General features: G+C 36.4%; 1 protein-coding gene across 5 annotated transcripts; it reads right to left on the bottom strand.

Annotated features, from left to right (window-relative positions):
* Positions 1-361: 361 nt before the first annotated feature.
* Gpp (DOT1 like histone lysine methyltransferase grappa) lies at positions 362-11934 on the bottom strand. 5 transcript variants are annotated; one of them, XR_013493848.1, is made up of 12 exons: positions 11245-11934; positions 9780-9959; positions 9372-9698; positions 9023-9290; positions 8266-8944; positions 7722-8193; positions 7033-7647; positions 6498-6925; positions 5646-5879; positions 5292-5542; positions 2814-3774; positions 362-2740 (listed from the first exon to the last, which is right to left on the bottom strand). XR_013493848.1 is itself a non-coding variant. In XM_078178307.1 (12 exons), the coding sequence occupies exons 1-12, from the start codon at positions 11320-11322 to the stop codon at positions 3255-3257; spliced, it is 3906 nt and encodes a 1301-aa protein (XP_078034433.1). In that variant the 5' UTR covers positions 11323-11934; the 3' UTR covers positions 362-3254. The 5 variants fall into 5 exon arrangements, 2 of the variants coding, with proteins under 2 accessions (XP_078034433.1, XP_078034432.1); XR_013493847.1 differs by having other exon boundaries at positions 362-3082; positions 3157-3774; XM_078178307.1 differs by having other exon boundaries at positions 362-3268; positions 3415-3774.
* Positions 11935-12747: the final 813 nt, after the last annotated feature.

Genomic DNA, 12747 nt, shown 5'->3' with positions numbered 1-12747 from the left:
AATAGTCTTACAAGAATTTTGGATAATTCCATCTTCTAAAAATACAAAACAATTAACTTTGACAAATGGGAATCTCTTTCAATTTTGTACATAATCTGCATATAATTATATGTTCCGGATCGTTTCGGATGTTTATTATAATTCCTTGCACAGCTCCTCTAAATCCGTTCTCTTATCTGCGCAAAAATTGCTTCACAATAGATGAAAAAAAAACAAATTGTTTAATAATTTAACAAACATTTTTACGCCAGTATGGAAATAATGCAGGATTTTATACAACACCAGAATAGTGTAGAAAACATTTTTAAGAATACAATGAGCTCATTGTGATGGATCGGTTAAGAATATAGTGAGTTAAGTGAAAAATGTAATATATTTGAATGCATTTGTTGCTCGACGTACAAAACTGATGCTATAGGAAATATAATCTGTTCTCAGGTAGAACTTTGTACTTTGCTGCATTTTGCATTATATACGTATCTGCATACATACATGTCTAAAGATATCATTTTACCCCTTTTCTAGATTTTTCGTCGTCACTCACTCACATGAAAAATGAATTATTATACCTAAACGTAACTAGATCCATTACAACAAAATTCTTCACATTGCATCGATTACAACAGGCATAATCAAACAACATTTCAATGGATGATATACGCTTAAAAATGTGTCCTCCGTTCTATGCTTGTGTTTGTCGATTCTTTTCTCGTCGCGCTTTAAATGGAAATCGAAACAGAGAACTGTTTAGCACACTACACACAAGTTTTCTTATTTCCGCAAGGTAACCGTGATTCGTAAAATTCTGTATCATTGTGTGATAATAATTACAATCGCCGGGAAGATGGGAATGAAAGAGAAAACTATCTGCATCTGCTTGTTACAAAAACCTTAGTATTAAAATATTTCAATAAAAACAATAAATAATCATGATCAATAATAAAATTAATAGAAGATTCGGCAGTGTATATAACACGCTAAACTTGGCAGGTGCCTACATCGTTATTTAATCCTTTATGTGTTAATGTATACGTTGGAGGGGGTCAGGAGGATCGGGGTGGGAAAAGAGAGGATTATTAAATAATTCGATAACTAATTACAACTATATACGGCGAGCCGGTCAAGTTATTCTTTTTTTACAAGATTCATCGAATGATGATTGCTCGGAATTGTGTTCTCGTTTTTTCCTTTTTCCTTGCTTTTTTTATACAACATTCCGATACTGCTACATATACGACACAGTGACTAAAAAATCTTTTATACATAGACGCGTATAGTCGATGTTGCGTCGCATCTATTTACAAATTCATTCTTTAATTCGGCAGCGATCGTTGCTATCGATCCAAACGAGCACCGCCGACAAAACACCTGTTTTCACTTTTCTACTCGATAAACACGCAGAGATCATTCTTTGGATGCATTCTGCACAATCTTACAAATCAGTGGGTAAATTTGTGCCGAAAATGAAAAAACGAATTAACTTTCGGTGAAATGACTATTCTTTTCACTGTCTGCCACCGTAACGTTCTATCAGCGGCAGTGAACACTTGAATATAAAATCTTCCTGAAACGATGGAAGATTGTTGATGGAGGACCATTACAGACGACACTATGAGACTTTTACAAAACTTCCTACATGTACAATATTAACTTTAAGAATAGATCTGCAAAACATTAATTGTTGATATATTGATTTTTAAAGAGCTTTATTAAGCTGTCGCTCTATATTGTTATCTCAGAATAAAATTAGTATTCATTGAATACTTCTGCAATTCGACTACAAACCACCGAAAAATATCGTAAAAGTATACCAGACGTTTTCCGTCACTATCCATATATAAAATACAATGTTATGTTTGTACAGTAAGTTTTCTTATTATTCGTACACTGTATATTATCTGCTACTATTAAGAAATAAATAAAACATTTGAAATACTAATTGGGATGAGAACATTTGTACAGAATTTAGAATTTCAACCCGCCCCAATGGTACTACTACTTTTGGCATAAGATTAGATGTGCTCACATTTTACCACTGCAATCTATCTTATTATCATTATTTATTCCCCTAATTCCTGCGGGAGTATTTCTTTTCCAATTATTGTGATCCCTATCGAGCAATTTACATATACAATTTGCTCTTAATTTTGCTTATCCTTTCTATTATTACTTACTTAGATGAGCAATATAGTGAGTTCAGAAGATGGACCCAATGAATTTGACTGATTTTCTGTTAGTAACTGTACCTTTACAACATTTTCAAATGGTTTGTATTTAAACCAAAACATTTAAAATAATTTAAGTAGAATCTATGAAGTTTTATAAAAATCTAAAGAGCACCTGAACAGCCTTCTAATGAGAGCCGCGTGTATAAAACTTACGGCGAGTATTTGCTACGAACACACATAGGTTTTGGTAGCTTCTGTCCACATTGTTTCGTTTACCAACTATCATTAACGTGCAGCATCCATAATACATGGCACATTTTTTGCACAGCGCTTATCTTCTACTTTCCTTTTTAACTGCACTACAAACGTGTGACAGTGATGTACCATAATTACAGACGCGCATTACAAACCGTTCGATTATCCTTCTGGGAATATAATCTCTATGGTATAATAGCATATATTTACGAAGGCAAACACATTCTCACCGTATGTCATATATCAAATAGTTAATATTTATCCCCTAGACTCGATTTATCTGTTTTTTTTTGCTTCACCCAGAAAACTGCAATGAGCTAATAATATTAAGTGTTAAAATGCTTATCAGTGAGTAATGTATAACAGTGTGACTTCGCATTTTTTCTTCACCTTTACGTCTCTTCGATATACGCGGGTGTATACGGCTAAATATTAAATAGCTTCTTTACCATTGAAATAGGTTTTCAATTTCGCAGTACATTTAGCCTCGTAAATTTTCTCCACAGAAATAAATATATATTTCTTCATGAAATATAAAGAAATAAAACAAATGACCAAACTCTTTGTCTTAGCTCAGACATCGTGTTCTCCAGCACGTAATAAAGATCTAATAAAATTTGAATGCGATTCGTCCGCATTCAAGTAAAGTGTCGAATGTACTGCAACATTGTATGCATTATTTAATAATAATAATAATAATAATAATAATAATAATAATGATAATAAAAATTACTTTAACCGTACTACAGGGAGCAGGGGAGAGTAATAACATTGTTATCATCAAAAGAAATGATACATCATCCGCAATCAAGAAACGCAGACGGCATTCTCTCAATTCTGCAAACCTAACAACCGTAAGAGAAATCCTTAGTTAAAAAGCTTCATACTCAATGATTACAAGTATAAAAGTCGGATTAAGATTGTTCGTCATTCGAAGGCCACTGTCCTGAATGATTCCAATCCCAATCCTTGCCTTTAGGACGAAACTTACTGGTGCCTCCAGAGTTATTCCAATCTCTATGAAAAAATTTTTTCTTAAAATGATGCCGTTCAGGGTCGGGTTGACGTTGATACTTCAGCGGCACAGAGGATGCACTGTTACTGGTGCTGTTGGAAGGATTTGGTGGTCGAGGGCTGGTCGGTGAAGGAGTGCGAGGAGGCCCTAGCGCTTCATCCGGAGAGGGAATCACTGGTGGAGGTCCTGTGACAGCACTATCAGAACCTAGTCCGCTGTCTGGACTCGTGTTCACTCCCTCGGTAGATCTTCTTCGTTTGTCTAGCTCAGTAGAGGCGAATGCAACCAATCTATCAAACCCAGAACTGATTCTATCCTGCCAATCCGCTTCTCCGTCTGAAAAACACATGTTAGTTAGCCAATTCATCGATTAGTCGTCACAATACTCTGACAAATTTTCATAAAAATAAGCCAAGAACATTTCTCAATTGCAGTACGTCTACTGTTAAGTAGTTTGTCATACATCAATTTGTATGCATGTGCAGAAATATAGTTGTATAATGTTCTGTATCGAAGAAATAACAAAAGGAAGTATGATGGAAGAATGATCTGTAAGAAATAGAGAAAAGAATAGTGTTTCTTGTTGTGCGCACTGATGGAAGAAAAAGATTCAAAAAAAGTAAATATTGTAAGAGTAAAAAAGTTTTATTTGTTTAAATGTAACTTTACTTAAAGTATATCTTATGATTTATATAACTGCTACATATGTACATGTTTACAAGGAAGGAATATATTCATGCAAGAAGAACATGCACTAAAATTACGAAAACCTATTGACTAAGATAGATTGTTTCCCATGGAAATCATCAGCATGCTTTCTTTTTTTTTCTGTCTGGGTTTCTCATATGTACGAGTATGCTGTAATTGTTAAATAACTTTTTTCAGAAAGACCGTGTGTCCGACTTTGGCTTATTTTCATGGAAATACTTTTTTTTACTATTATTTGGTATCCTTGTTCTTCTATGAGATATAATTGCGGATAAAAATATTACGTTTTGCAATGGCTGTAATAACGATAATTAAAGAAAAAAAATTGAAAAAAAATTTTGAACAACCCCTGTGGGACAACTCACCAGCAACCACGAACCAACCCACAGGCTGCCGTACATTTTCATTTCTCCCTCTGATTTGTGTCTCAATCTCTAATAAAACAAGCTTCAAGGGTTGTGAGTGAGATTGAGTATGTGACAGACAGAGCTAACCAACAAACAGCTACAGTGCATCTAACAAATACAGCAAACAACAACAAAAATAAATATAAATAAAGATCGGGTACCAGCTCCATAAGAATAAGGTAAACCATAGACAACAATTTTAAACCATTAGTGCGTCAAAGAAAAAAAATGATAGGAGATGCATAGCAGAATCTAACAGTGTGTGGAAAAAAGATAAAGCAGAGTATTTTTAGTAAAAGGTTTATAAAGTTCAAGGATATAGAAAAGAATAAAAGAGTACTGAAAAAAAAAAATTATACTATAGTGTAGGATCGAACTACTGGTAATAGAAGGTAAATACAGAGCTTAACTTATTTTTAAAAACTTTTCTATTACTAGTTTTGTAATTTATTTCATTATACTGTTCAAAACCAGTATATTATTTCTTTATAAATAGATCACGGATCTTTTGGCAAAATAAAATGAAATAAAAAATAAAACAAGAATGCGTAGAGATCCACAATCTATTTATACATGTAACATCAACTTTATATTGTTATTTCTCTGGTCAGCCAATACAAAAAGCATATTGAAAAAAACTTGAGTGTATACATTCCAAAGCATTTCCTAATCCTGCAATCGTAGGAAAACACGTTACAGGAAATGTAATGTGAAATTACGGGATGCTGTTTTGCTTACCATCGTCGCCAATACCGTTTCGTTGCCTTTGCGTGGTCATTTGGGGTTCGTCGACTAGTGGTGTAGATGTATTCGAGTGTGGTTCTACCAGAGGACTCAATGGTGCTCCGCTTGTACTTATTGACGACACGACCGCCTCTGTTTTCACCGGCATCGAAGGTTGTGATTGACAAATGGCCGTTACAATGCCATTCGTAGTAGTACTACCATTACTGTTACTACTAGTTGCATATCTAGGATATGGTTGAAATCTACAGCAAAGGAAACATGTGTTATACACTCTTCTTAAACTCTGAATGTCGTGAACCACTTGATGAAAAAAGGAAAACAAAAATTTAGCAGAAGTTGCAATACCTTCGATTTGTAGAAAGCATTGATTCATTTTTGGCGTTATGATTGTTTAATATGCGAGCGTGTAAGGATGCTGCCAGTCCTTCTACTGGCAGAACTTCACCGTTTGATCCAGTCTGAGACGAATGCAAAGGTGGCGGAGGATGGGATTGTGCAAGATTTTGAGAAGGATTGTCAGTGAAGTATGATTCATGGTATGGTTTAATATCTGCACGAGGTAATTGAACCGGTGTGTATCTGCAAATAGGAAAGGATGTAAATTGTAGTGAAATCTTTCCGGAACCATTTTCAGGTATAACACTGTAAACAAAAAGTAAGGTGAATTTGTTTATAAAATGTAAATTCTTTAGTTATTCTTTTTTTTCCTAGGTTGGTAGGACTGTCTATAACATTTGCGAAGCGTCTGTTTGTCAAAAGGTTTAATTATCTCTGAGTTACACGTGTTTTTGTAAACAACCAAAAGTCATCACGATAGTGCACCATGTCATACTGCATTGGTTGTTCGCGACTTTTTTGACAAAAATTCGACTCATATCGTTCCGCAACCACCGTATTCGCCTGATTTGGCTCCGTGCGACTTCTGGCTATTCAACAAACTCAAAAGGCCAATGCGGGGACGCCGTTTTGACACGATTGAGGAGATAAAAACCGAATCGAAGAAGGTCTTGAAGGCTATACCGGAAAAAGACTATTTCGACTGTTTCGAGGACTGGGAAAAGCGTTGGCAAAAGTGCGTTTTATGGGACGGGGATTACTTTGAAGGGGATGAAATTGATTTGTAAGAATAAATAAAGAATTTACATTTTATAAACAAATTCACCTTACTTTTTGTTCACAGTAGTATATGTACAATACCTCTGGGCCTGTGTTCCTGGGGTGAATAATACAGATGATCTTGAAGTGGCAGTTGGTGTGCAGGTTGACACTGCAGAAGAAGTAGGTGCATAGCTTGCTACATGCGCGAGGGTTGATAAACCAGCATCACCCTCCGCGCTGGCAGGTCTACTGATGGGGGAATACACTGTTTCCGGTCTTATCATCGCGCTCATGTCAACGGCAGCATTTATTATAGATTGATTGGAAATTTCTAGCGTCCTCTCTATTTCTCCACTGACCAAATCACCGATTGTCCTAGTGCCCAGCAATCCATTTCCTCCTGCTACAATACGATTGTCATGACTCGGTTGCCTGGAGTCGATTGTTGGCCTATCAGATGGTGTTAAGTGAGATGAAAGGCGTTCTTGGGAGAGATGACGGCGAAGTGCTAACTTTGCAGGTGAAACCTACAATGATATTCATCCTTGAGTAATTCCTGGGACTATGATTCTTTGATGAAGACACAAATAATGGTTATAAAAGAAATATAGTGTCACTAGTTCCAACAAATTACCTGTGTATAATCTGGGGTTGAAACATTCTGTGGTAACGCGATACGTTTTCTATCAGGTTCAGTCTGATTTTGTAATTGCATTTGTTGCTGTTTATTTCTATTTTGTTGATCTTCGTTCAAGACACTTGTGATTATACTCTTTAGTCTATCTTCAAAGTTCGCGACCCTGGGCGGCTCTTGGGTCCTATTTGCTGTTTCTTTATTACTCGTTTGCGGTAACGAAGATGATATAGATGATGACGAAGTCGTAGAAAAGCTAAGAGACGCTTGTGGCAGTCTGGTTCTAGAATTGCTACTTGTACTAGTATTTTGCCTATTTAACATGCGACCAGCTTCTATTTGTCTGCCCGTTTCCAAAATTTTTTGCGCCAATATTTCCGGATTATTCTCTTGTATCTTGCCGATGTCTGGGACATCCGGCCACTCTTGTGATCTGGATCGCCCCTCTCTGCTCTTTCTCGTCGACCCACTTTTGCCATTTTGCTGCTGATGATGGTGCTGACTTTGTGAATGCTTACTACCCGCTGCTTCCCTTTGCTGTTGGACTAACGCTGCAGCTTGTTTTTCATTACTTGCTCTTTCTAATACATTCAGCTCATGTTCCAATTTGGATACCTATTTAATAAGTTCTAGTTATAGATTATCATGTGTATTTTCTTCATTTGTCCGTATGAATTTTAAGTACATACCTGGCAGTGCAGTCTTTTACGCTGAGAAAGAGTCGCTGATATCTCTTTCAATATATAATCCTGCGTGAGTGGTTGAGGTGTATTTGATATACCATTAGCATTTGTCAAACTATTGTACTTTTCCTGCAGCTCTTGGTGTCTAAGCGCCGTTAGTCTAGATTGCTCACTTTCCATGGATGCAACTTGTGCTTGCAATTTACTCGCCTTAGCTTGCAGCTGCTTATGTCTAAGAACTATCTCCTTAGCTTTGGCAAGTAAGTCTCCGGGTGACGTTGCATTTATACCTAGCTCAGTCATTCTTGCTTTCAATAAAGCTACGCTATCGTCGATTAATACTTTTATCTGTTTTTCTAGTTGTGCTGCTCTTGACTGTAACTTTGAATTTCTCTCCCTTTCTTTTGCGATGTCTGTATTTACTGATACTCTGTACTGCGGAGTTCTCATTGATTCTAGCATGAGCATGAATTGGTCCCTGTAAACAGAACGATTATTATGAAAGTATGAACAATAAATGTATTTTACCCACTTAAGACATGAACAATACCTGTACAAATCCAGAAGTATCTGTAAAGCATAAGGAGTGGCGGACGGAGCAGGTGGTATGCTAAGTTCTTCGTGTACAGAGGTGGAATGTGACTGCAAAGAGAGTGATAACGAAGATAGCTGTTGATCTACACAACCAGGCGCAGGAGGCGGTTTCTTTCCTAGAGCTTGTGGGGACGTGCTGAGTAGCGTTTGACTGTGTAGCAGGTCCAAGCCGGAGATATTAATTGCCTTCTTGGGCTTGGACTTCTTTACACCTCTGCCTCTCTGCCTACCTCTAGCAGGAGGTCTTGCAATACCGTTTGTTTTCCTATTCAATTTCCTACGAATTTTATTTGGCTGCCGACGACTTTTAATAGTACCGTCATCGACATCTGAGTCGCTATTTGTCCCTTGCTGCTCCGAATGATTTGGACTCTCTAACTGCCGCGACAGATCACGCTTAGCTCTGTCACCTCTCTCGCCTCTACTTGTTACCTTATTGTTACTGCTGGCAGTGTTGTTTATCACAGAATCAGAGTTTTCATCGCCACCTTGTTTGTTATTCTTTAAACGGTGAAAATAACGTTCTAACTTGGTACGATCGATTACATGTAAATAATAAGACACTGGTTTACCAGTCCAGGAAACAGAACCCTTCAGTGGTGACATTTCCGAGACGTGCATTATTGTACCAATATCTGTAAACAAAGAACTCATATTCGTAACCATAGTTCTAAGCATTCATTTGTATGAAGTTCATAAATAAAATATATTACCACTGAGATTTCTATCCGTTATACGAAAGTTAAGAGGGCAGAATGATTTCGATGATACTATACGTGCACCGTCCCGCAAGTCAGCAAACCGTTCCTTCAGTTGGTGATCCACCGTTGGACCAAACGCAAAATTATTAACAAACACTATTGTTGATCCGGTAATGCTTTCACGATGTTCGTCAGCTAAAAAATCGCCTTTTACCAAACGATACTCGCCGCATCTTTTTCCGTACCAATTCAACCATTTACGAAAGTTTACTTCCATACTCTAATGTTTGACAGAAATAAGAAGCTTGTACACATCAATAATTTGTAAACAAACAACCTACACATTAAAAGAGTGTCATACTTGTGCATATCTTGATGGTACATCAGCTCTTTCCACACCAACACAAATTCTGCACAATGTTGCTGCTGCCATTTGAAGAACTACTTGGCCAACTCCAGATCCCAGATCAACGAATACATCGTCTTCTGTTATTTCAATCTGATCGATCATTTGACACACAAGTTCATAACTAGTTTCCCCATAAACTTCCGGTGAAAAAGGTTCATACTGATTCAATTTATCAGGTTCTACTACAGCCTGATTATAAGTTTGCTGAAGTATATGTCGCAGTAAACCTCGACTAGGTCGTTTATTTAGCCTTTGAGATGGTAAACTAGTGCCCTTTTCCTGCAGTAAGTAAATTTCAAGTTTTTCAAACAAAAAAATAAATTGTTACTGAATTATGCAATTGTTAAATATTCTACTTACCAATTGAACTAAACTGTCAATAGCTCTATTGAATCTGTCACATAAATTTTTCATGCTCTCATAATCTCTAGTATCATAATCACACAAAATATTATTCTCAAGTGGTAATTTCAAGTCCGGCAAATCTTCACAAACCCATCGCATTGTTTCAACAACATCAAGTGCGCCATCGTGTCGGTCCTATAAATGGTTAACAGATATAATGTACTCATATATTAAATAAAATTTGCTATTAGATTTGGAGTATTTCTTTTTATTTTAAATACAATGATATATTCTATTTAAAATAGTAGACTTATTGCTAGTACAATACTTTGGCACAAGCAATAACAATTTTTCCATTCAGTAAATTTTACAGATGTTTCTTAGAGAAAAGGTGTCTTTAATGAGGGTAAAATAATATAACAATAAAAGTCTACAACATGCTATAAATTATACCTTCTCCTTCTTGACATTTCTTAAAGCCATTAATCACAGTACCTAAATTTATGACCACAATACAAATTTGCTGTGCCATTCACCTGATGTTGTTTATGGAAAAAAAATGTCCTACAAAAAGTATACCTATTATCTCTGTTTATCAATAACTATGTTACTACTATGTAACTCTGGAAGAGAAATTTGTACAGGAATGTAATAAAACAATGCTTTTATCAGATTACAATAAACAAACCTATTTATTATTTACCATTTGAAAAACAAATGTTATTTCACTTCTATTTTTCCTAAAATATTCTTCTCTCATTTTCTCTCATTCACATACAGACAGGTATATAAGATACACATATATAGTTAATTTATATTTATTTATGACTACAAGATAGAAGGGAAAAGATATGAGTAGCTTTAATGAAAGTAAACATAACAGCATAACTACACTGTGTTGCTTGGTGATGTTCATTTCTGTTTAATTACAAACAAAAATTATTTGATAAATTTCCATATGTAAAATTAATTTTACACAATATTATCTACATATGAAAATAAAGTTAGATTGTAAAAAATAATTCTTTGCAGTTGCATTTATAATCATGCGCATGTATTATAATGTTTCCCAATAAAATCAAGAAGAAAAACATTCGATTTAAATGGTCCTGGATCTAATAAAAAAATGCCATGATTACATCCATTTAAGTTTTTAGAATGAAACAATTTTTCTTAAACTACGAAGTAGGATCACTTTACTTTCGCGAGATATACGCCAACATTTCTAGTTCTCGAGAGAAGACCGTAAAAGGCTTAAGGCGACATCATCAAAGTAAAAACATGTGACATGTTGTTCTGGTTTATAACCGCAGAATTCGCATCGCGCGATGAACAGTACGATCAGCTGTGTGAGAATGGGGATAAATGGCAGGGTCATAGGCGGTAGGCGTTCGTGGCGGCACATTAACGTACAGCCATCGGTTCGATTCGAAGAGGAAGAAAAAGTGAAAGAAAAACAGAGTTAAATAATTGCACTCACGGATCCAGATCCGGAAGTGAGGGGCCATTGATAGACGATCGGTTCTGCTCCGGCTGGCGAGTGCAGGCGCAGCTCCATTTTAGCAGGGCCGTCGTCCTCGTCCCCGTCGTCGTCGCCGTCCACTTCTCTGGCAAACCGTTTCCTCCGTAAGCCCAGCTCTCAGGGTCGCGTGACGTAACCACTTGGAACGAGTACCGTTCGCAACGGAGGATCTTTGTCGCTCGTCCTCCCCGCACTAGGACACTACCACCACGTAGACGACGCTCGCGGAGGACCCCCCCGCTCCGCGGTCACTTCCCCGGACATGAAAACGAGACGAAGGGGGCCACCTTCAGCGACCGTCGACCCACGAGGATGAGAGCGTCGCGGCCGCGAAACCAATCATCAAACCACGTCGAGACGATCGGACTGAGCTACGGGCCACGCCGAAAACGGCCACCAGGAACACGGAACACGAGGCGCACACAACAGAAAAACACTGACAGACTATTGTGCTAGCTCGAGAAACAGCGGTTTGGGGGGGGATGACGACATCAAAACATGGCGTCATGCCTCTTCCTTCTACCGTGTCGTGCTCGTGCGGCAGCACATCCGGGTGTTCCGCGCCAACCTAGTAATGCGCACGCGCCAGCCTGAACCGTTGAACTTTCGACCGCGGATACAACTTTCTTATTACGTTAATACAACTTTATAATGCATTCGACGAGTGCAACAATTTCAATGGACTCCTACAGAAATAGATTCTACAAAAAAATAATTATATCTTACCAAAAATAATTTGTTTACTGAACTACATAGTTGCCATTGTTTATAATTATTATATTTTATATATTGTGACAGTTGTTTCATTCTTCGTTCCCGATCTTTTTATCTAACAATAAAGGCACGCATTTTTTTAAATATTTGCACATTATTAAAAATCATGTTTGGAATTTGTTGAGATTGATACGATGTTTTTAACGATATTTATCTTTATATGAAAATTTTATTTTAATTAAAAATTAATTACTACTTTGCTAAGAGCATGTAATACTTAAACAAGATTTTTTATTGTTGTCAAGCAATAATAACGGTCGCATTATCTACCAACACTTTTATGTAACTTTTGCATTCACGTAATTATATATATACGTATAATATACTATGTAATATGAAATTGTTACATATACATACACATGTATAGTAGAATTTTCATTCATCTAACGCAATACAAAAACTCTTTTAACATATATTACAGTTCATCTACTATTTATATAGGAATACAATCTTTAAATTCATCTCCTCTTTATTATAGTTTTTTAGTTTTATTATAAAAATGAACTATATTAGAAAAACAATGTTGTTACTATGTATTCGCAACTAGAAGTTCTATTAAATTTAGAAATATAGATCTAATCATATCGTTAAAATTCGTTCGATCGATTTTTTTTATGATACCTGTGTTACCTACTGTGCGATAAATATGCTTGATAAGTACATATACCGATATCGATATTTCTAGAA

Source organism: Augochlora pura, chromosome 4, assembly GCF_028453695.1.
Source record: "Augochlora pura isolate Apur16 chromosome 4, APUR_v2.2.1, whole genome shotgun sequence".
Classification (NCBI taxonomy): Eukaryota; Metazoa; Arthropoda; class Insecta; order Hymenoptera; family Halictidae; genus Augochlora; species Augochlora pura.
Note: the sequence above shows the minus strand (reverse complement) of the source record. Positions and strands in the feature narration are given on the sequence as shown.

Coding starts and splice junctions, on each gene's coding strand:
- Gpp (XM_078178306.1), bottom strand. CDS start 11,322: ATGGAGCTGCGCCTGCACTCGCCAGCCGGAGCAGAACCGATCGTCTAT. Junction 9,699..9,779: donor TTGACAGTTTAGTTCAATTG/GTAAGTAGAATA, acceptor TACTTACTGCAG/GAAAAGGGCACTAGTTTACC. Junction 7,648..7,721: donor GTAAAAGACTGCACTGCCAG/GTATGTACTTAA, acceptor CTTATTAAATAG/GTATCCAAATTGGAACATGA.